Here is a 26,085-nt window from a genome sequence, read left to right as displayed (position 1 = left end):
ATCAAACGAACAAGGTATACCATATTTTAATAAAAATAGGCACAAATCTTCATATCAAAGTTAGCAAAGCATTTATTTAGGAGGAAAAGAATCTCAAGTGCAGGAAAAAGAATCAGACATATTCCTCCACTGTAATCTCATGACTATATTTCATGTCTTAGAAGGTCTGATCTGACTCCGGAATTCTTTCCAAGGTTTTCTATCTCCAGAGAAGTTCCCCCCACCCCCCCCACCCCCGGTACATAATAATCAAAACACCAAATTCAGTAAACAAAGAAAGAATATTAAAAGCAGTAAGTAAAAAAGGGCAAGTAACTTATGAAGGCAGACCTATTAGAATCACACCAGACTTTTCACCAGAGATGATGAAAGCTAGAAGATCCTGGACAGACCTCATACAGACCCTAAAAGAACACAAATACCAGCCCAGGCTACTATATCCAGCAAACTCTCAATCATCATAGACAGATAAAGCAAGATATTCCATGATAAAACCAAATTTACATAATATCTGTTCACAAATCCAGCCCTACAAAGGATAATTGATGGGAAATGCCAACATAAGGAGAGAAACCACACCATAGAAAAAGCAAGAAAGTAATCTTCCAACAAACCCAAAAGAAGATACCGACACAAACATAAAAATAAGATCAAAAATAACAGGAAGCAACAATCACTATTCCTTAATATCTCTTTACAATGGACTCAACTCCCCAATAAAAAGACATAGAATAACGAAATATTTCTCATGTAAGGCTTCAATTTTATCAGGAGATGTTTATAATTCCCCTTTTAATTAATTTAGTAATGTTTTTCATGTCTACCATTTTATCTGCATTATTTTTCATAATATTCAATTTTAATGTCTTTCTATATACTTCCTCTATTTTATCAGAAATGTTTTCAATGTAAATCTTTGATTTTATCACAAATGTTTCTAATTCTACTTTCAATTAATTTAGAGTTTTTATATCTACCATTTTAAACATAAAATTTTCCACGAAATAGTCAATTTTAATGTGTTTGTTTATATATTTCTTGAATTTTACCAGAAATATTTTCCACATAAATCTTCAATTTTATCTGAAAATGTTTATAATTCCACCTTCAATCAACTCAGAATTATCTTTATGTCTATCATTTTATCTATATAATTTCCATGAAAATGTTTAATTTTTTTTTTTTTCCTAGACAGGGTTTCTCTGTATAGCCCTGACTATCCTGGAACTCACTCTGTAGACCAGGCTGGCCTCGAACTCAGAAATACACCTGCCTCTGCCTCCCAAGTGCTGGGATTAAAGGCATGCGCTACCACCATCTGGCAATAATCTTTAATTTTAACATGTTTTCTACATATTTCTTCAATCTTATCAGAAATATTTTCCATGTAAATCTTCAAGTTTATCAGAAAATGTTTATAATTCCACTTTCAATCAATTTAGGAATAGTTTTATGCCTACTATTATTATATCTATATAAAATTTTTCATGATAATCTTAAATTCTAAGATATTTTTCTACATTTTTATCAGAAGTATTTTCCACGTAAATCTTCAATTCTATCATAAAATGTTTCTATTCCATATTTCAATTAATTTAGCAGTGTTTTACATGTCTACCACTTTACTCTAATTTTCCATGAAAATTGCCAATAACGTGTTTTTCTCTGTATCTCTATTTTATCTGAAATATTTTCAATGTAAATCTTTAATCTTTTCATAAAGTGTTTTTACTCCCCTTTTCAATAAAAAGATATGTGTATATATATATATATATACACAAACATACATTTTTAGTTATATATATATATATATATATATATATATATATATATACACACACACACATATATGCTTTGCCACATTGGATACATTCCTTGGGCTTCTCTCCAGTATGTATTTTTTTATTGATTTGAAATTAATGGTGACATGCAAAGGCTTTTAAATTCCTGATTAAATTCCTAGAGTTTCTCTCCAGTATGTGTTATGACTTTGAAGATGAAAAAATTGTGCAAAGGTGCCACGGACAGACCCAGTTGGGTCTCGTCCTGTGGGAGAAGCAGGGTCCTGGTGCTCAGGCAGGTAAGGAGTCAGCTGAATGACAGATAGACACAACACACCAAAAAGCAGTTTGAATCTGCTGCAATTTTACTTCTGTAAACATCTCAGATATATACACATGATTTTAGGAACTACTTTTTGATTTCATGCCAGGTTACATCAGGTGATATCAGATGGGGGGGTACATATTACAATTTAAATTGAAACTAAAAAGCACAGATCAGCAAATATTTGGGGGGAACCTTTTGGTACCCAGACAGTGGTTAATCAACCCAGACTTGAGGTTACCTATTCTTAGAATTCTGCCAAGCTATAGTCTGAGCAAATTTGCTGTAGCTAGTAAATTTTATTAATATTTTATGGCTAGTCAGGCCAGTTTGGAATTGTTATCCTGAGCCTTTGTGAAATTTCCCTATTTACTAAAAAAGCCCACCAACACCCTCTAAATAATGCTTCTTACTATATCCTATAATTATTTGAATTTCCAAACTATTCTCCTTAATAGACAAAATCCTGGTCTTTCCCTACCAGCTGTTGAACTTTTATCCTTTCACTATCCACTATATCTGGGTTTCTCACAAACAACTCTTCCTATTATAACTAATTTATTCATCTCAAAATATCTCATTTTCCTTCTACTTAACTCTAGATAAAGCTTGGAAAAATGGGGGATCTTATGCTGAACAGTTCATGAATCTTCTTTGACCCAAGTCTGGTATTACCTGGTGCTGGTCATCAGGTTCACTGGCAACAGTCTTTGTAGGTCCTGGAGTGATCACACTATCAGGAATGTTTCCTGGAACATCCCTTAGGCCCTTGATCTATCAAGATCTGGCCAGGTTGCATTATGTTAACTATTATCATAAAAATCAAGAAAGACAAGGCACAGAACCCAAATCCACAGAATCTTATCTATGCACTGGAATAGCTTGTAGAAGCAGGATGCCAAGGACCTCCAGGAGGCTCAGTTCCAAGGAACACACACCTCAGATCTGAAAGCACGACTTTTGTCACGTCACACAGACTCCACTGGAGTTGGTGTGGCACAAAGGCTTCGCCACATTACATCCACAGTGTTTCTCCCCACAATGTATTCTTTTAAGCTTTGAAGATTACTATGGTATACAAAGGCTTTGCCACATAGGTCACATTCATAGGGTTTTTCTCCAGTATGTGTTTTCTTATGCCTTTGAAGACTTAATGTGACATGCAAAAGCTTTGCCACATTGAAAACATTCATGGCGTTTTCTCTCCAGTATGCTTTCTTTCATGCATTTGAAGATTGCTATGATATGCAAAAGCTTTACTACATTGATCACATTCATAGGGTCTCTCCAGTATGTCTTCTTTTATGGATTTGAAGATTACTGTGACGTGCAAAGACTTTACCACACTGATCACATTCATAGGGTTTCTCTCCAGTATGTGTTCTCTTATGCATTTGAAGACCACTCTGACATACAAAGGCTTTACCACATTGGGTACATTCATAGGGTTTCTCTCCAGTATGTGTTCTTTTATGGATTTGAAGATCACTGTGACATGCAAAGGCTTTGCCACATTGGGTACATTCATAGGGTTTCTCTCCAGTATGTGTCCTTTTATGCTTTTGAAGATTACTGTGACATGCAAAGGCTTTGCCACAGTGGTTACATTCATAGGGTTTCTCTCCAGTATGTATTCTTTTATGAATTTGAAGTTTGTTGTGACGTGTAAAGGCTTTGCCACATTGGTTACATTTATAGGGTTTCTCTCCAGTATGCTGCCTTTTATGGATTTGAAGATTAATAAATTGTGTAAAGGCTTTGTCACATTGGTTACATTCATAGGGTTTCTGTCCAGTATGCTGTCTTTTATGAATTTGCAGGTGGCTGTGACGTGCAAAGGCTTTGCCACATTGGTTACATTCATAGGGTTTCTCCCCACTATGTGTCCTTTTATGCATTTGAAGACCACTGTTACATGTAAAGACTTTGCCACATTGGTCACATTCATAGAGGTTTTCATTAGTATGTATTCTTTTATGCCTTTGAAGATTACTGTCATATCCAAAGGCTTTGCCACATTGGTCACATTTGTAGGGTTTCTCTCCAGTATGTGTTCTTTTATGGATTTGAAGTTTGCTGTGACATGGAAAGACTTTGCCACATTGGTTACATCCATAGTGTTTTTCTCCAGTAGGTATTTTATTATGCTCTTGAGGATTACTGTGACGAGTAAAGGCTTTACCACATTGGTTATCATCATAGACTTTTTCTCCAGAATGTGTTTTTGTATGTATTTGAAGACCAGTATTAGACACAAAGGATCCAGTATACATGTTTTTATGTATCTGACGGTAAATATTTTTTGCAAAGGCTCCATCATTTTGAATACATTCATAGGATTTCTCTTCAGTGTTAGTTGGTTCATGTTTTTGAAGATGCCTGTGATATAAATAGGTTTTAACAAATTTGATATATACAGAGAGTTTCTCTACAGAAGTAATTCATTTAAACCTGTATATGTTGATTTGCATGTTTACAATGTTTACCCCATTCATTATACTAAGGAATTATTTATCTGTATGTATTAGTTTAACTATCTTTTCTAATTATAGAGAGGAATCAGATATAATAATGTTCTATCACTTTGTTTATATCCATTGTGGTTTGCTTCATTATGGGTATTATTTACATATTTAAGATACCTGTGATGGTAAGAAAATTTATTACATGGCTCAAAATTATAGTATCCTTTTCTGTATGAGGTTTTTAACATATTTGACAAAATGTGCAAGCATTCACAGCTTTATCACAATGACTGTACTCATAAATTCTTCAATAATGTGAGCCACACAACATTTGGGAAGTTATACAGGAGAAACAGAAAATTTCTACCTTACTAACACTCATAGCGATTTTCTGGAGTCTGAGGTTGTTGATGTATTCTCAAGGAAGTTCTGAAATCACTTAACTGTAAACTTTTATAACTTTTAACAAATTTATTCTAAGCGGGGAAAACTACAAATCCTCTAAATGTCCTGTGAGAGAGGTGTAGGTTTTATGTTAACATATCTTAGGTAGAGTATTGTAACATTTATATTCAATGGATTGTTGATAGACAGACAGACAGACAGACAGACAGACAGATAAATAGATAGAGACACATAGACATAGAGATAGATAGACAGACAGAGATATATCTGTTCCATATAATACACCCAGGGAATGAAGAATAAAACACTGATCCTTGTCTTCATCCAGTTTTACTTTTTATTCCTCACAGACATGTGGCATTTAGATAAAGTATTCTCTACAACAAACTTTCTATCTTCCATGAACTTCCACTCTCAATAATCTTAACAACTTTGCCACAAGGATGTGAGTAATATCAGTATGCTGTGGACTGTTTGCATATTAGACAGTTTTGAATATTAACTGAGTACATATTAAATGTGCATACTTTTTGCCCTATCTGGTAGTATGATATTAAACAGACTAGCATTTCTTCAGTGTACCTTGAATGGGGCTGTGTTTGAAATGGTACTATCTGTTAAGGCATTGTTTCCATGTTTTCTGTCTTAAAGGAAAGCCTAGCAAACACAAATCGAAATTCTGAAACTGAGTTATCCTTTGTGAGAATTCAGTACTCAGTATCCATAAACCTGTGTTTCTTTACACTCTTGATTTTATCTAAAACTTCAAGAACAAATTTAGATTCAATGTAAGGCATATTAGGATCACCATTCACAAGAAAATTACCTTCTATGTCTTCCAGAATTTTCACAATCTTCTTCAATATTGTTATCTTCCCATTTATAGCCTAAAAGAAAGTACCAGAAAATATATGATATATTACTGAAATTTGGGCACAATTTAAGGAACAATCTTCAGTGATCCTAAAAACAGGCCTGATTTATTCACCTCATTCTTCCTCCTTCTCAAACAAAACTGTAGATGTGCATCAATAACAACAGAAGCAAACAACACACAGACGAACAACCGCCACTTCAAAAATAAAGTTTCCTCCTATTGTAAAAAGAGAAACAGCATCTACAGTCTTACCTATTGCAGTGAGGTTCCTATAGGTCTCCAGCATCACATCTTTGTAGAGAATCTTCTGGGAAGGATCCAGCAAAGTCCATTCTTCCCGAGTAAAGTTCACTACTACATCATCATATGTCACTGCATTCTAAAACATATACAAAAGTAGCATGATAATGAAATATTAGACATGTACATTTCTTTGATAATATTTCAAAATAAGTTTGGTACTTCACCTACTTGTTTCCTGACACAAAAGTTATAATGAAATCATGATCACCAAGTAACTTTTGAAGTAAACTGAATGAGGTTCTCATCTGTAATTTCTTTACCCTTTTAGTTGGATAAACCCTTGAAGGAGAAAAGCCAATTGATAGACATAAAGAGACAAGCAGAAAGATCAATAGTAGTAAGTTCAAAGAGATATTTTATGAATAATTGCTGACTAGAAAAGCAATGAGCAAGATGTTTAGTTTGGCGAATGCATTTAATCTCAGCACTCAGGATACAGAGGCACAAATATCTCATTGTTTTTGATGACAGCTTGGTTTAGGCACTGACTTCTAGAAGAGCCAGAGTTGTATACTACGAAAAGGTATCCCTTGGGGGAAAAATCATAGACTCAAACTATAAGAAAGGAACAAATCAGAATATTACTTAATTCTCAAAATGAATTATACATTCTCTCCAGGTTTATATTAATCTTCCAGAACCTGAGGTGCCCAAGTTTTAATTGTAACATTAAACTATATCTTTTGTTTGTTTGTTTGTTTGTTTGCTTCCAGACAGGGTTTCTCTGTATAGCCCCGGCTGTCCTGGAACTCAATCTGTAGACCAGGCTGGCCTTGAACTCAGATATCCGCCTGCCCGTAACTCCCAAGTGCTGGGATTACAGGCATGTGCCTCTAGTGACCAGCAAACTATATCTTATTAAAAGGGAAAACATGTTTACATGGACAGATGGAAATGTTAGCGACCTAAATATTGATAATAAATAAATGACATAAAACTGAAAAACTGGATCACCAGTGAAGAACAGTTGCTGTCCCTGAAAAGAAGTGTCCCCAGTGGCCAGTACTTACATAGAGGCACATAAATAAGCATAAGTATAATTTCATGAGTTCTGAGGTCATCTTCTGACTACTGAAAGGACCAGATACACAGGAGATGCATATATACGCATACAGGAAAAATACTCTTTTTTTTTACAACCAAAATTCAAAGCTAACACAACAGGCAGGAAGAATGCCATGCCCCTACCATTCAATGATTAAGGAGGTTTAGGAAGTACTAATGTCATTAATACATGCCAAATAGGAAAACAGAATTAGAATGATATTTTCCACGAAATTTAACAAATTCTAGATGTGGGTAAAGCTCAGCATAACAGCACATGCTTTGACATGTAGAAAAATCCACCTTCCAGGCCCAGCCACCAATAGTGTAAGAACAAACAAGCAAAAATGCAGGCATGTTGCTCCACATTTAATATAAGGCCAGATCCAGGTTGCTCTCTTAGTCTTAGGCCTAATTTGTTTCATCATTGCCTTCTACGATAAACACAAAATCCAAAAATGCAAGTATTACTGGATTTTTGACTGGGAAGTGGTCAGATTAACTTAGAGGATGAAAATAGAAGAAAACTGCTCAGTTATTGTTCCCTTACAGCTTGATAAATAAATATCATAGTCAAGTTTTCATTATTTAGAAGATAGTTTTGTTACTAAGAGGACATGTGACATTTGGCATACCAATGAGTAACAAGCACTCCATTAGAGGAGAAACTCTAAGGGGAGGCTCAGAGGACTCAATGTGGTAGCCATAGGCAAATGTGCAATAGAGGGACTTAGGAACCTGAAGAGACCACCTCCAGTACACAGACAAGGCTCCATTGGAGGCCCTCACAGTCAAAAATTTCCACTCAAAATTGTTCCTTTCTTAAAATAATGTGGGGAGAAAAATGGAGCAGAGCATGAACAAATGGCTGAACACTGACCAGCCCAACTTGGATCCATCCACAGTGTGGTCACCAAGCCCTAACATTATTACTGATGCTGTCATTCCTGCAGACAGGAGCGTAGCACAGGTCTTCTGTGAGAGGCTCTACCATTAGCTGAATTAGACAGATGCAGATACTGACAGCCAAGCACTGGTTAGGTAGGATTAACATAGTAAAAATGTCCATGTTACCAAAAGCAATCTACAGGTTCAACATCCATCAACATTCTAAAATAATTTTTTATAAAATTTGAAAGGGTAATTTTCAACTTTAAAGGGAAAACAACCAAAGATAGTGAAAACAATCTTAGAAAATAAAAGAACTTTGATAGGAATCACCATCCCTCAACTCAAGCTGCAGTATAAAGCAACACTGATGAAAACTGCATGATATTGATACAAAAATAGATATGTGGACCAATGGAATCGACTCAAAGACCCAGAAATAAACACACCCATCTATATAGAGTTGATTTTTGATTAAGAAAGAAAGGCAAACAATGGAAAAAGAGAACATCTTCAACAAATGGTTCTGATCTAACTGGAAACCTGCATGCAGAAAAATGAAAATGGATTCATATTTATCACCCTGCACAGAATTCAAATCCAAGTGGATCAAGGTCCTCAACACAAAACTGGATACAATGAATCTCATAGAAGTGAAAGTGGGAGAAAGACCTGAACTATTTGAAGAGGAGACACGTTCCTGAGCATAACACCAATGACGCTGGCTCTAATATCAACAAATAAAAAACTGAACCTCATTAAACTTCAAAGCTTCTGAAAGGCAAAAGAAACTGTCAATAGGACAGTAAGGTAGCCTACAGATTGGGAAAGATCTTCAGCAACCCTAAATCTTACAGAGGATTAGTTTATAAAATTTATAAAAATCTTGAGAAGTTAAACACCAACAACCCAAAGAACCCAATTGAAAAATGGGGTACAAAGCTAAACAGAGGAATCTCAAATGGCTGAGATGAAGCTGAAAAATTGCTCAAAGTCCTTAGTCATCAGGAAAATGCAAATTAAACCAACTCTTATACCCATCACAATGACTAAGATCAAAACTTCAAGTTGTAGCACAAGCTGGCAAGGATGTGGAAGAAGGGGAGCAGTCCTCCATTGTTGATGGGAGTGCAAACTTGTAAAAGTTCTATGGAAATGTTCAGGGCATTTTTTTTTTCAGAAATCTGGGAATAGTTCTACCTCAGGAGCCACCTATATCCCCAGCCCCTGATCATACATCCAAAAGATGCTCCAATACTCCACAAAGACATTTGCTGAACTATGTTCATGACAGCTTTATTTGTAATAGCCAGAACTTGGAACAACTCACATGTTCCTCAAAGTGTAGATGAAGAAAATGGGGTACACCTAAAAATGGAATATTAATCAGCTATTAAAAATGAACACATCATTAATTTTGCAGGCAAATGGATGGATCTTGAAATTAACAACTTTTGTGTGGTAACCCAGTCACAAAAGGACATGGATGGCATAAAATCACTTATAAATGGCTATTAGCCATAAAATACAGGATATACAGGTTGTACTCTACAGACACAAAAGAGGTAAAGAAGATATAATATGTAAGTGAGGACACTCAAATCTCAGTTAGAATGCAGTGCAAAATAGTCATGACTGGCAGATAGATGAACTATGTGGGAGGTGGGACAACAGGAGGAAATTGGGATGGTTCAGGACAGGTCTGGGGAGAGAGAGGACACATAGCCAGATGGCCATGTGTCTTAGTCAGGGTTTCTATTCTTGCACAAGCATCATGAACAAGAAGCAAGTTGGGGAGGAAAGGTTTTATTCAGCTTACACTTCAACACTGTTGTTGGTCACCAAAGGAAGTCAGGACTGGAACTCAAGCAGGTCAGGAAGCAGGAGCTGATGCAGAGGTCATGGAGGGATGTTTCTTACTGGCTTGCTTCCCCTGGCTTGCTCAGCCTGCTCTCTTATAGAACCCAAGACTATCAGCCCAGGGATGGCACCACCCACAAGGGGCCCTCCCCACTTGATCACTAATTGAGAAAATGCCCCACAGCTGGATCTCATGGAGGCACTTCCCCAACTGAAGCTCCTTGCTCCATGATAACTCCAGCCTGTGTCAAGTTGGCACACAAAACCAGCCAGTACACCATGAGAATGTATGGAAATCTGCAACAGAAGGAGGTTGGGAGGTGGCAAATATCTGGAACTTCTGCAAAGGAGCATCAAGCCCGGCTTGGCACTGATGGGACTGAGTGACAGTTTTTGCACCTGGCACAGGGCCCTGGCCTGAGCTTCTTAGAGTGTTGAAGGTTGTATTGGGCAATGATAATGTTCTGGGGAGGGATGTCCCACCTGTTAATGATAATGACTCCATGATAATTAGAAAAAGGCCGAGTCCAGGAGTTAAGAGTATGGTTACATCTCAGCAAAATGGTAAATAATGGGACCTTTAGGACAACATTTAAGGGAAAGAACTCTCTATTCATGAGTTTGAAAATACAATGTTTCTCAACTATGAGGAAGCAATGATTCAATATGAATTATATGAGGGTCTTCCTGAATCTGAAGGAACAAAAGCAGTGCACTGTGTGCCTGTCCTTTAGAAAATTACCCAACCCACCTATTTTTGTTTATTTGTTTGTCTGTTTAAGCTCATAAAGGCAGATAGATTCCTGAGTTCAGGATCATCCTAGGACAGAGCAAGTTTACCCTCAGGCCTGGTGGAAACAGTAACTTCAGGGCAGGGTCCTACCCAAGAAGCCTATCATCCGGGCTTAACAAAGGCAGACAGAACTTTGAGTGTTAAGAAAAAAATGTATGCCCCCAGTCTCCTAAGAATCAAGGGCTTGGAGCCATGGAATGCTGATTCATAAGATAAAGAAAACTAAAACCTGGCGTAAATGACTACATTGAAAGGTAAAATAAAAAAAAAAAAAAAACTACCTGTACTCTGCTGGAGATGAGCTTACCAGAGATGTTTGAAACAAAACGAGAACTGCATGGAAAATGGATACACACACACACAAGCAAGAAAGCAAGACATAGAGGTCTCTTTCAATAGCAATCAAGCAGAACATAGACAAAGAAATCTACAGAGAGAAAACAGAAGAGAAAGAGAAGCAGATGGAAAATATGTGAAGCAGAGCACATATCATCAACTTGGATCCATGATTTTTCATGACTCCCAGACACCCCTTCTCTCAGAATTTCTAACATGACCCCAGTCTTTTGGTAACTATGAACACATAGGAGCAACATATGTCATAATTCCCATTTGAGAAGCCAGGCTTTTTGAGCCACACAAACACCACCCTATCTCCCACACTATTCCCACTTACACACTCATTCCCACTGCAAATTTATACCTTTAAATCATACGAAGATTTCCTCAAGTTTGCCATCTTTTGCATCCAAGAGGGAAATAAGAATATACATACATATCTACCAAAACAACATTTTGTCAAAGGTCAAACAGTCTCAAAACTATATATCAGCCTTCACTTATTAAGCCAAACTTACTGATTAAGCAAATGCTTTGCCAAAACTTTCACTAAAATCCAGACACAAAGGACTTAGTGTGCATTTCATTTAAACTCAGACAGAAAAGCTTTCCTTTATCATTATACACAATTGAATGTTGGTGAGGGCACACACACTGATTCATAAAAGATTTTGAAATGGCAAGCCCATTGAATCGTTTCTCCAGTTGTTGAGCTAATTTCAGATTGAAATAGAATGTGACATACTTGATGGCAAATTCAATGGATAAACACCAAACTCAATTATAACATTCTAAAGTCAGGTTTTCATAACTACTTAGCTGATTTAAAATTGGATGTTTCATCCCCAAGAAGCTGTTATGTAAGATGTGAGGACAAGGCTTCTGCTTTTGGAAGCCCTGTGTTCTTGTACTCAGGAGTACACCAAGGTCTCCAAATACTTGGGTGTTGGCTTAGTCTGCTTGACTCAAGATTTTACACTGGCAATAAACTGTGCAGAGGGTTTAGCACCTATGGGCTATCCAAACCAGCATCACTTGCTTCACCCACATGGCATCCAGCTGTTATTTGATGGTAGGTTTTCACAGGTAACTACCAAATCTCAGTGTCACAGAAAGCCAGAAGAAAGAGTTGGATGCCGTATTCTAAAGACAGATGCCAAGGCATATGAATGCTAGGTATTAAATTTGGGGCATCAGTAAAAGCAGGGAGCATTCTCAAATGCTCTGGCACTTTTACAGCTTAACGTATATGGAGTTCTGGAAAGGGCTTGAACTTGCACACCAGTGTGCACACTCATACTCACAGACAAAAACACACAAAAGTCATTCTCATGAATACAGAAAACCCTCAATATAAATAGTGATATAAGATTGTCAAAAAAGGATTGTCTGCTCTAGTTCTCCCATTTGCTGTCCCATACTCATAAACATGCAGCATGACTCTTAAGAGTTCTGACACTACCAAGCTCACCAGTGAGTCCCCCACACCTGCTCCAATATTTGGCCTAACTGGGATCCTGGGACCCAGAAGACACAGTACCACCCACTCTGCCAGAGAGAGACACATCCTTCCAGACTGAAGAAACAGTGACCTGGAACAGCACGAGCACCCTAACTCCGCCAAGACCCAGAGACAGCTTGACTCCCAGGATGTCTTCCCCAGCTAGGCTCACAGATCAGGTGCTCTATGCCCCTTCCATACCCAGAGACAGACTGAAGCCAGGAGGCCCAGCATAATCAGGCTCTCAGGAGGGACAAGCTCCAGTCCGACAGCAAGGTCAGTTAACACCAGAGATAACCAGGTTGTAAGAGGCAAGCACAAGAACATAAGTCACAGAAACCAATGGCACTGGCAACATCAGAACCCAATTCTCCTACCAAAGTAAGTCCTAGATACCCTAACCCAACCGAAAAGCATGATTATTATGTAAAATCCCACCTTATGAAAGTGATAGAGGACCTTCAGGAGAGAATATGCATCTCCCCTAAAGAAATACAGGAGAATACAGGGAAGCAGTTAGAATCAGTTAAATAGGAAACACATAAATCCCTTAAAGAAATGGATAAAAACACAATCTGAAATAATAATTTGGAAACAAGAAGTCAAAATATCAGAATTGGAAGATCATACAATATACATTAATATCCCTAAAAGTTCCAAAATCAACTTATATAGATGACAAATATCTTCAGGAAAATGGTTGGATACTAGTTAACAAACAAACAAACAAATAAATAAATAAATAAATCAGTAGCCCTCTCATATACTTCCTATATCCAAATGACAAATGGACTCAAAGAAAAATTAGAGATACAAAGCAGCTTCAATTAATATAAAAATATTAGTTGTATTTTAAAACTGAAATTGAAAACCATCTATGATAAACATTTCAACTTTGTGAAAATATTGAAGAGATATAAGAAGATGGGGAAATCTCTCATGCTCATAGATTAGTATGAATAACATGAAAAAATAGCCATCTTATCAAAAGTGATCTACAAATTCAATAAAATCCCCTTCCAAATTAGAAAAGAAGAGCGTAAAGACCTTGAAAGGGCAATTTTCAACCCCCAGGACAAAAACCTAGGAGAGACAAAGATATCTGTTACAATAAAATAACTGCATTCTATTGGCATGCAAATAGACAAGTTGATCAGTGGAATAGTGGTGTAGACACAGATATAATACCTACAACATATGTAAACCTCGTCATTGATAAGGAATCTAAAAATGTATAATAAACACCAACAACAATAATCAAAGAAACAAAACAGAACAACAACAACAACAACAAAAAACCCACAGCACCTTCAACAAATAGTGCTTGTTAAACTGTAGCTCTACATGCAGAAGAGTGGAAATAGATCTATACTCTTTACCTTGAACAAAATACAAGTCCACGTGGATAAAAGACTTAGAATAAAAAAGACACACAGAACCTGATAGAAGAGAAAGGGAGAACATCCCTGAGTGCACTGTCACAGGACACAACCTTGTGGAAAGAACACTGATAGTGCAGGCAATAAGATCAATAATGAATAAATGGGACCTCATGCAACTGTGATGTTGCTGTAAAACACAAATCCAGTCAATGCGGTAAGAGACAGTCTACAAAAGGGGAAAATATTTATGCCATAGCCATATCTGATAGTTTTATAAAATGCAAAAAAAGAGATATAATATACAAAAATATATACAGACCTCAAGAATCTAGATGTTCTGAAAACACAAACAAAACAAATTAAAAAAAAAAACAGAGTTCAAATATAAACAGTCTTCTCAACAGAGCAATCTCCAATGGCATAAAAACAAGTGTTCAACATCCTTAGCCAATATAGAAATGCAAAGGATACCTAGCATTTTATTAAACATGTCAGAATAGTTAAGATCAGTAAGAAATGTGATTGTTCATATTACTGAGAATATAGACGACTGAGACCACACATCTACTGCTTGTAAGAGTGCAACCTAATACAGCCACTGTGTAAATCAATAATCATGTTATCAGAAAAAGGAGAATCCATCTACCTCAATACCCAGCTCTACCACACTTTGGCTTTGTTGTGGTTTTCATATTCTTAGCTCAGACATTGGCCTTATTACCAGGTGCTGCTTTGTTGGAGTAGGTGTGTCCTTGATGCATCAGGTGTGCATTGGGCTTGGGCTTTAAAACCCTCATCCTTGGGCTGGAGAGATGGCTCAGTGGTTAAGAGCACTGACCTCTTCCAAAGGTCCTGAGTTCAAATCCCAGCAACCACCCGTAATGAGATCTGATGCCCTCTTCTGGCGTGTTTGAAGATAGCTACAGTGTACTCACATATAATAAATAAATGAAAATTACAAAAAATAAACCCAAAAACAAACAAACAAACAAACAAACAAACAAAAAAACCTCATCCCAGTTGCCTGGGAGCCAGGCTTCTCCTAGCAGACTTCACACGAAGATGTACAACTCTCAGCTTCTTCTATAGCATGCCTGCTTGGATGCTGATGTTCCTGCCTTGATGATAAATCGACAGAATCTCTGAATCAGGAAGCCAGCCTCAATTAAATGTTGTCCTTATAAGAGTTGCCTTGGCCATCATGTCTCGTTACAGCTATAAAAACCTAAGACAGGAATATATAAACAGTTTCTCCATCTACAATACCACAGAAAGACTTGATCAACTATGTTCATGGGAGCTTTATTGATACTAGCTAGATACTAAAAACAAAATTTTATTTCCCACTGATGAAGAATGGATTAAAAAAAAAAACATGATACATTAACACAATGAACTATCATTCAGCTGCTGAAAAAATGTCAACATGAAATTTACAGGCTAATTAATGTAACTAGAAAAAAATCAGCCAAATGAGGAAACCCAGACTTAGAGTGACAGAAATGGTATGAATTCCCTTATAAGAGAGCAGAATATGCAAGAAGAATGAACTGGAATTAGGGAGAATTTCCGGGTTACTATAGGAACTCAGTGCACTGAAAACCTTCAGGAAATGATGGCAGTGACCCTACTGATCACTCCTAGTAAAGGAGAGTCTGACCTGGCCATCTTTATAGCCAGGAAGGCTGCCCTGTGATGAAAGGTTTACATTTCCTTCACTTGTTGGTCAAGGATGTCTCTAATACGTCAGGCTGATTTAGGAGGAAAAATTACTCACTGAAAACTGACCTTGGGGATTCATTGTTGAAGACAACTTTGACACAGCTAAATAAAACTGAAAATTAAATGTGTGCAGGCCCAGAGCCTTCATCTCTTGGTTCTAGACTCTCTGTGGACAGAAGGTACTCATGGCCACAAAAAGAAAATCCTGGACATAATACAAGCTGTAAACCCTCCAGCTACAATCTCTATAGTCTGCAATATGTGCTGAGCAAGGTTGTGACAAACTTTTTTCAGTGGTCAACCAGTATTTGGATTAACTTGAGGAGCTGGACATCATAGGGAACCCATGCCTTATAGTGTCTGGATTTCCAGGAATCCTCACATAGACTTATTAGGCAAAAATGGGGCCGGCATGGGTGTTAGCTAGGTCTCATTCCTCTACGTTATGGCGATTAGCATGGTCATCTGAGTAACATCTCACACTGGGAACAGGTGTATCTCTGATTCTTCTGCTTGATCTTGATGGTCTTTTCTTCCTATTTTTTGCCAAGTTCAGGCTCAAAATGAGGGATTTCGCCATGGCTTCTCTGTCTTGTTTTGAGAGGAGAGAGGAAAGAGAGGGGACCTAGGGAAGAGCAGGATAGCAGTGGGTGGGGTAAGTGAAAGGACTGGAAGGAGGAGAACAGTGGCCTTGGTACACTGTATAAGAGAAGAATCAAGTTCCAATTGAAGTAATTCTGAATTTCTTAACTGAAAATTCATGGAAGAAGGAAAACAACAGTAAACAAGACTGAAGACAAGGAAAGTGTTATTTAACAGATACATTTCTCATTTTGTTTGGGTGCAGGGTGAACATCACGCAGGAGTTCACAAGTCCATAACTAGGGCCTGTCTTGGTCTAGGAAATCAGCAGGTTTGCACTCCTCAATATGTGTGTTTATGTATATATATAAACACACACACACATACATATATAACACAAAACACACTCATGTCATTATCTTGTGTTATTTTTCAGTGGTTGGCATAGTGAAATTACAGAGGTAACTGCTCATTAAATTCTAAAAATATTCTTGTTTCCCTTAAGAAAACCTAATGTTTCAATTAATATTCAAACAAAAGGGACACAAAGGCAAGCTAGAATCTAATTCATCCTTTTTTTTTTTTTTTTTTTTTTTTTTTTGGTATAGCCTGAAGAAGAAGCTTCCTGGCTTTGGGCTTTGTTTTGAACTTTATTATATTTACTGGACCAACCAACATGTGCAAAGATGAAGATGGGTAGAGAGAAGACTGTGATTTATGATTGGAGTATTTGTAATTATATTTTCTTATGCCCGTTGCTACGCATTGCTAAACGAAGTGCTCAAAATAAAAGGAATGCATAAGTTAAAAAAAAGGGCTGGAAAACAATTTTCCAAGCAAATGTTTCCAAGAAGCAAGCTGGAGTAGCCATTCGAATATTGAATACGATTGACTTTCAATCAAAAGTTATGAAAAAAGATAAGGAAGGACACTTCTTACTCATCAAAAGAAAAATCTACCAAGATGAGCACTCAATCCTGAACATCCATGCTCCAAATGCAAGGGCATTCACATTCATAAAAGAAACTTACTAAACCTCAAAGCACAAACTGCACCTCACACAATAATAGTGAGACTTCAACATCCCACTCTCATCAATGGACTGATCATGGAAACAAACTAAATAGAGACACATTAAAAGTAACAGAAGTGCCAGCTGGTGGTAGCACACACCTTTAATCCCAGCACTTGGGAGTCAGAGGCAGGCGAATTTCTGAGTTCGAAGCCAGCCTGGTCTACTGAGTTCCAGGACAGCCAGGACTATACAGAGAAACCCTGTCTAGAAAAAACAGAAAAAGTAAAGGAAATGATGAACTAAATGAATTTAAAAGTTATCTACAGAACATTTCATCCTAAAACAAAAGCATATACCGTCTTCTCAGCACCTTATGGTACCGTCTCCAAAACTGACCATATAATTGGTCACAAAACAGGCCTCAATATTTCAAGAACTCTGAACTAATTCCATGCATCTTATCAGATCACCAAGGACTAAGACTGGTCTTCCATAGCAACAGAACGGAAGCCCACATAAACTTGAAAGCTGAACCACATCTGACTCAATGATAACTTGGTCAAGGAAGAAAGAAAGGAATTAAAGACTTTAGAGAATTTAATGAAAATAAACACAAAACACACCCAAACTTATGGGACACAATGAAAGCAGTGCTAAGAGGAACACTCACAGCTCTGGGGGCCTCAAAAAAAAAAAAAAAACAAAAAAAACAAAAAACAAAAGAAACCAAAAAAAACCCAAAAAACCGGAGAAGGCATACACTAGCAGCTAAACAGCACACATAGAAGCTCTGGAACAAAGAGAAGCAAATACACCAAAAAGGAGTAGATGGCAAGAAATAATCAAACTCAGGGCTGAAATCAACCAAGCAGAAACCAATAGAACTATACAAAGAATCAACAAAACCAGGAGCTGGTTCTTTGAGAATATCAACAGGATAGATGAACCCTTAGCCAGAGCAACCAGAGGGCACAGAGACAATATCCAAATTAACAAATTTAGAAATGAAAATGGATACATAACAGCATATACTGAAGAAATTAAAAAAATATATATCAGATCCTATTGCAAAAGCCAGTAGTCAACAAAACTGGAAATGAAGTGGATAATTTTATATACAGATACCAAGTATCTAAGTAAACTCAGGATCAGATAAATCATCTAAACAGTCTTATAACCCCAATGGAAATAGAAGCAGTCAGAGAAATGGCTCAGCAGTTAAGAGCACCGACTGTTCTCCTAGTGGTTTTGAGTTCAATTCCCAGCAACCACTCACAACCATCTGGAATGGGATCTGATGCCCTCTTCTGGTGTGTTTGAAGTGAAAAATAGTGTACTCATAGAAATAAATAAATGAATCTAAAAAAATAAAAAGTAAAAATAAAGAAAAGTCTCCCAACCAAAAAAAAAAAAAAAAACCCAAAACAAACAACAACAACAACAAAGAAACAAAGCCCAGGACCAGATGGTTTTAGTGCAGAATTCTATCAGACCTTCAAAGGAGCCCTAATACCAATATTCTTCAAAGTATTCCACAAAATGGAAACAGAGGGAACACTACCCAATTCATTCTATGACACCACAGTTACGCCGAGAATTTTCCCTTGGGGATGAAATGGTTTCTGTTTAATCAGGAACTTTTCACAATTTCCTTTCATAGATGATTTCATAACAGATTTTTTTTTTTTTACTTCTGTCATCCTTAATGTTCCAAACAGATGTCAAAAACTGGAAAAAAAAAAAAAAAAGATACTACTGATCTCTCCTCCAAATACAGTGGCCCAATGTCTACAGATGTCTTTGAGAATTCAGTTGATCAAAATGGTTTTTATGTCTCTACAGCCGCTCATATTTCCTTGTAATTTCCGGATAACAACTGAAGCCCCCACACAAAACAATGGTGAAGAACAATTTATTGTCTGCTTGGTTCCAAGCACCATGCACACCTGAAAAACTAACTCCTTATGTGCCCCGGAATACATTTCCATGAATCACTACCATGTGGCCGGTAATTCAATTAAATTCAAGTTAAATAAAATATTCAAAATAAACTATATTCAAAATGTTGCAGGAAGTGAGGGTAGATATGGCCACAAATGTGAAAACAAGGAGTGGTAAATGGGAGGTGAAAGGAAAAAGAAAGGAAAGGAAAGGAACATAGCTGCTCGTAGACATGGTGGAGGAAAAAGTTTATTGCAGACACACGGGAGAGCAGAGTTAGAGACAGGGATACCTTAGAGTCTCCGGGGTCAACTGGAACCAGAGCCATAGGAAGAGAGGATGGAGAGGAGAGGAGAGCAAGACTAAGAGATGAGGTGGAAAATGAGAGATGAAAAAGATATTCTAACAATTATGGATGGGTTACATGAAGAAGGGGAGCAGGGCGAGGTGCAGCCCAACCCCTGGGATCCAGGGTGTTTTAACAGCCATACACGGTAACAGGCAGAGCCAAGGGGACTTGGGGAGACACTGACTTCTTGGCCTGTTCTGATTTGTTAAATAGGCACCCAAGCCATTTGTGCAGGGGTTTGAGACTTACCAACAGTGAGAAAGCAGAAGACTAAATGAGTTAATTATGACATCCAAATTTATTTTCAAAAGTTGAAATACGCTTTTTGGTTGAAAATTATCCAAGTATTAGACATATGTATGAAAACACACCAGGTATTGGTCATACTTTTTCTATTCCAATGTGCACAGTAAAAGTGGAATAGCAACATTCTTAGTAGGCGCATACAATTTGTCGAGAGGTTAACTGTTGGTTGAATTTGGGAACCTACAGATATTTCATTTCTAATAGTTAATTAATTCATTGCCTTGTGTAGATTCTTGATTGCCTTGTTTTGTGAACCCCCTAACTTTTCAAGTTTGGACTTTTCTTGATCATCTAACACTGATAACATTGGTATTCACAGATAATAGAAGATACTTTCAAAGAAAGCTATCTCCATCATTCCTCCTCCTCCCTCAGGTTGCTGTGATTACAGCATTTTCAAAGTTGGTCAGTGCAATCAATTCTTACTAAAGTCACTCTTTATAATTTCCCAAGAAAGCCATGGAAATAGTTGGGCATTCGTTCAATTCATTCTCTCTCTCTCTCTCTCTCTCTCTCTCTCTTTCTCTCTCTCTCTCTCTCTCCTCATTAATCAGCCAGGGCTCAGCCTGGAAGAATTTACATGCTTCTCTTCAGGCCCTGGACAGTAAACATTCAGCCCAGACAGTGACGTCATCCAGAGGCCACCGCGGGGTCCAGAAGCCGCTGAAACCGGGAGGTGTTCTCACCGCCGCCTGCCTCCAGCTGCAGTCCGACCCAGCCCTCGGCAGGACCCACACCAGCCCCGCTCCTCACCTCTGTGGGAAGTGACCACATCCTCACCATGTCGCCTCGTCAGAGCTCGCCTGAGCTTCCCGCACAGCATCCAGCAGAACTGTGAGAGCAAACGGGACAAATCACCTACACAAGCTCAATTGCAGGGAACCTGTGGAATGGATTCCGGAAGAACCCTCCTCCTCGGATGACTGGCAGCCCAATCTGGACGCCGTGATTGGCCAGTGAGTCTTGAGTGACAAGAGCAACTTCCTCAGGGTAAGAGTGTAGAAGTAACTCCGCACATAAGTGAGCAGAAATTAACTGGTTCCCGGAACAGGTTTCCAGTCTAGATGCACACATATTCTACATTCGCAGAGATACGTATTTTGGTAGCAATTGCTCCTGTTTTCCGATAGCCTCCACGCCAGCCTCTTGGAGCAGCCACCACGTGACTCACCTGTGCAGAGCTGCCAGCTCCTCCCCTTTGTGGGCGGTGACCTTGTTCTGGGAGGTCAGGACTTCCATTCTTTCCTGTGCTTCCACTGATCTCTGTAGGCATTTCCTCTTATTGCTACTGGAATCAAGCATATCACTAAAGATGCTGTGCAGTGGACAATCTGTCTCACATGTGCAAAATGCCCAGAATACGCCCAGTTAAAGAGACTTTAAGAAACAAGAGTTTGTATTGTAGCTTCATGTTGGGTTCAGGTCAATTGCAGATACTTTTCACCTGAAGCTCTATTGTTGTGCTATTGTCTATTATTCTATTGTCTATTCCTCAGTAGATAAGTACAAAAAGAAACCAAAACAAACAAACCAAGGTGCAGTCTATGTATGCCTAAAGTGGATTTATTAGAATGGCTCACAGACTGGGAACCAACTATTCCAACAATAACTCTGTAGCAATGAGAAGTTGAAGAATCCACTAGTGGTCCAGTCCATGTGGCTGAATGTCTCAGCTGGTTTTTAGTATATACCATAATATCTATAGGAGTAAAGCATAACAACTATAAAGAATCTAGAAAGTATTTACGAATATCTGTAATCTTAAAACTGACCGCACAATCCATACTGGAGGTAAATCGTGAGACTAAAAAATGTGGGAGAGCCTGCACTACAATATCCCTCATTAAAGAAAAAAGAAGGCATAAGCAACTGCAAACCTTGACAAATTCCTTATATTACTATCCAAGTTAGCTTACTCTTTTGAGATCTAAGAAAACAAAATATCTTTCAAAATATAAAGATGACGCAGAAACACTGACCAATATTCCATCCTTGTTCAATATCAGGATTATCTCACCGGGCAATCATATAAATGATACAAATTTCTTATTTGTCTTTGTAAAAAAATTCACTAAAGAATTTTTGGAATATAAGCCTCGTGTTCAGTAATGTTTCAGTCTAATTAAAGTCGAATTGAATTGGAGAAACAAGTTACTATAGTAGTGTCTTTGCAGCCCATGCTGTCAACATGTTTCTGATGTCACACCTCATCAATAGGCAGTTTCCTGTTAGCCAGGATTATAGAGAGGGCACTTGGGAACTTGGTCAAGTTTATGTTTACTATTGTTCAATGTATCAGGAGTCTGACTGTAATGTAGAAATAACTTCTTTAAATATGTTTTGATATTTAGTGTCACAGAGAAGATTCAGCATACAATTACAGACCACTTTACATCTGGAGACTTAATAGTTTTCATTATAATTCATACTATGGCTATATATAACTGTGTTCAAGTTGATGGACTGATTACTGGCATTCTTGGTAATGGGATAAAATGTGTCATATTCTGCCGGGCAGTCGTGGCTCATGTCTTTATTCCCAGCACTTGGGAGACAGAGGCAGGTGCATTTCTGACTTTGAGGCCAGCATGGTCTATATAGTGAATTCCTGGAGCACCCCCCCCCCCAAGACTACATAGAGAAACCTTATCTCAAAAAACAAAAAACAAAAAACAAAACAAAACCTCATATTAATAATCTTTTGTTTGAAGCTCATTATGTGATGAATTGGTATAATACAATCTTCATAAAAAATTGACTTAATTTTATTGGAGTTAGGATTTCCTCACAATCAGTTATAGAATTAAATTCAATGCCAGAATTTAGAGATATACTAAGTGTTTCAGAATCAAATTGGTTTTCTGCAGTTAGCTTGATGTACTTGTCTTTCATTTTGTTTAATCTGTGACTGGATCCCTGGTCTCTCTAATACCGTTAAAACGAAGGTTTGTTGGATATTGCCAAAGTCTTTCTCACCATCCACTGAGATAATCATGTTATTTTTATTGTTTAATGGTAGATTACCTTGGTCGATTTTTATATATTGAATGATCATCTGGGGCCTGGAGAGATGGCTCAGAGGTTAAGGGCACCGGCTGCTCTTCCAGAGGTCCTGACTTCAAATCCCAGCAACTACATGGTGGCTCACAACCATCTGTAATGGGATCTGATGCCCTCTTCTGGTGTGCCTGAATTCAGCTACAATGTACTCACATACATAAAATAAATAAAATCTTTTACAAGAAAGAGAGAAAGAAAGAAAGAATGAAAGAAAGAAAGAAAGGAAGGAAGGAAGATCCTTCAGAATGAACCATAATTGATCATGATGGATGATGTTTGTGGTGTATTCACAAATTTGGTTTATGATTTTTTTGAGTTTTTTTTTTACATCAATATTAATGAGATTAATAAGTCTGAAGTTCTTTTTCCTTGATGAATAATTGTGTGGTCATTGATGGTGGGAAGAACACTTGTCAGAGAAATATTTGTTGTTTTAAAAATTGTTATTCTGATAAAAATTTAGTATGTCAGACAAAAAAATGTTATGTAATTCTGAACACACTATAGACAACAATTATGGCTCTGGAATCAATGACTGAGAGATGAAATAAATCATTATTAAAATCAATTCTTTAAATCTAAATTAAATCCATACAACATATGTATGTGCACTTTATTATCAGGAAATTTAATAAAAGCAAACCAGTATAAAAAGAGGAAACAGAATGCAACATATATCTACAAATGAAAAAAACCCCTGATGGCTCTTAAAGAACATGAACTTCATATTATTAGATGAAAATGATACCCTATGCCAGGGAGCTGACCCTGTGCCACAGCTCTCCAGACCACAGTCCTACCCAGAAAGCACTTGTCCCCCAGGAGTGCTCACACACCTAGGCTCACAAGCTCTCAGGCCTACAGGAGAGACAATCTCCTGTCAGAGACATCCAGACCAGCTAACACCAGAGATAAGCAGATTGTGAGAGGTAAACCCAAGAACATAACCAACAGAAAATAAGGATAATTGGCATCATCAGAACCCAGTCCTCCACTACAACAAAGCCTGGATACACAAGTACACTTGAAAAGCAATATTCTGATATAAACTCACATCTCATGATAATGATAGAGGACATAGAATTATATAAATAACTCGCTTAAAGAAAAACAGGAGAACATAGGCAAAAACATAGAATACCTTAAACAGGAAACATGAATCCCTTAACGAAATACAAGAAAAGACAAGAAAACAGGTAAAAGAATTGAAGAAAATCATCCAGGATCTAAAAATGGAAATAGAAACAAAGAAATCAAAAAGGGAGACAACAGTGGAGATAGTAAACCTAGGAAAGAGAACAAGGGACAGTTGCAAGCATCACCAACAGAATCCAAGAGATAGAAGAGAGAATCTCAGGTGTAGATGATACCATAGAAAACACTGACAGAACAATCAAAGAATATGCAAAGTGCATAAAGCTCCTAACCTAAATATACAGAAATCCAGGACACAATGAAAAGACCAAACCTAAGAATAATAGGTGTAGAAGAGAGCATACATTCCCACCTGATTGGGCCAGTAAACAACTTCCATAAAATTATAGAAGAAAACTTCCATAAACTGAAGAAAGAAATACCCATAAGCACACAAGAAGTCTCCAGAACTTCAAATAGATTAGACCAGGAAATAAATCCCTCCCGTCAAAAAATAAGGAAACCACTAAATGCACAGAACAAAGAAAGACTATTAAAGGGAAAGATGTGAAGTAACATATAAATGCGGACCTATTAGAATTACACCAGACTTCTCAACAGATACTCTAAAACCCAGAAGATCTTGGCCAGATGTCACACAGAGCCTAAGAAGAAAAAAAAAAATGTGAGCCCAGGGTATTGTACCCAGCAGAATTCCCAATTACCATAGTTGGAGAAACCAAGATATTCCATGACAAAACCTAATTTTAACAATATCTTTCCAGAAATCCAGCCCTCAAAAGTATAATAGATTGAAAACACTCCCACAAGGTGGGAAACCACACCCAAGAAAAAGGATGAAATAATTTTTTTCAATAAACCCCAAAGAAAATAACCACACAAACATAATTGTACTTCTAACAAAAAAAAAAAATCCAGGAAGCAATAATGATTGGTTCTTAATATCCCTCAACATCAATGGACCCAATTCCCCATTTAAAAGACATAGATTAACAAACTAGATATGTTAACAGGACCCAGCATTTTGCTGCATATAGAAAATGAACCTTAGTGACAAAGATGGACACCACCTCAGAGTAAATGGCTGGAAAAGGCTTTATCCAAAAAGATGGCCTCAAGAAACAAGCTAGAGTCACTGTATATATATATATATATATATATACAACTTTCAACTGAATGTTATCAAAACAAATGAGGAAATACACTCAATACTCATCAAAGGAATAATCTACGAAGATTTACTCTCAATTCTGAACATGTATGCGCAAATGCAAGGATACCCACATTCATAAAGCTATCTTTACTAAAACTTAATGCACACATTGAACCTCACACAGTAATAGTGAGAAACTTAAACATCCTACTTTAACCAATGAACTGAACATGGAAACAAATTTAGCAGGTACACATTGAAACTAACAAGCTATGAGTAAAATAGATTTAACAGATTTTAGTTCTATAGAACACACTAAAACAAAAGAATATTCCTTCTTCTCAGCACCTCATTATACATTCTCCACAATTGACCACATAATCACTCACAAAACAATTCTCAACTGATACAAGAAGATTACGTAATACCATGCACTCTATACTGTCACCACAGACTAATGCTGGCCTTCAATAACAATAAAAACAGCAGAAAACCCACACAGACACATGTAAGCTGAACAACTCTCTCCTCAATACTAACTTGGATAGGGAAGAAATAAAGAAAGAAATTATAGACTTTTTAGAATTTAATTAAAATTAAGGCATAATGTACCAAAACTTATGGGGCACAATGAAAGCAGTAATAAAAAGATAACTCATAACTCTGAGTGCCTCAAAAAGAAACTGGAGGGAGCATACACTAGCATTTCTACTTCTTTCTGGTGAGCTTGTTTCTTTTTCCCTAGAGCCTTCAAGCCTACTTTTAAATTGCTGTTATGACAGCGTTCTGATTTCTTCCTGTAGTCACTTAGTGCCCTGAACTTTCCTCTTAGCACTGCT

At 37.3% G+C, this 26,085-nt stretch overlaps 1 protein-coding gene across 4 annotated transcripts in view; it reads right to left on the bottom strand.

Moving 5' to 3' along the window:
• Positions 1-20,729, bottom strand: part of LOC127673662 (zinc finger protein 431-like) — a 51,939-nt gene extending 31,210 nt beyond the window's left edge. Inside the window, exons 1-4 of one of the 4 annotated variants that reach the window (XM_052169449.1) lie at positions 20,632-20,729; positions 6,106-6,232; positions 5,803-5,863; positions 2,811-4,485 (exon numbers count right to left, since the gene is read on the bottom strand). In XM_052169449.1, the coding sequence (XP_052025409.1) occupies positions 3,381-4,485; positions 5,803-5,863; positions 6,106-6,232; positions 20,632-20,661 (1,323 nt within the window). In that variant the 5' untranslated portion in view covers positions 20,662-20,729 and the 3' untranslated portion in view covers positions 2,811-3,380. Of the gene's footprint in view, positions 1-2,810; positions 4,486-5,802; positions 5,864-6,105; positions 6,233-20,631 lie in introns of those variants that run through there. The other 3 variants (XM_052169451.1, XM_052169452.1, XM_052169450.1) reach the window with 3 other exon arrangements.
• Between the last annotated feature and the right edge of the window lie 5,356 nt (positions 20,730-26,085).

The sequence above is a fragment of the Apodemus sylvaticus genome, chromosome 23, assembly GCF_947179515.1.
Source record: "Apodemus sylvaticus chromosome 23, mApoSyl1.1, whole genome shotgun sequence".
Taxonomy (NCBI): Eukaryota; Metazoa; Chordata; class Mammalia; order Rodentia; family Muridae; genus Apodemus; species Apodemus sylvaticus.
Note: the sequence above shows the minus strand (reverse complement) of the source record. Positions and strands in the feature narration are given on the sequence as shown.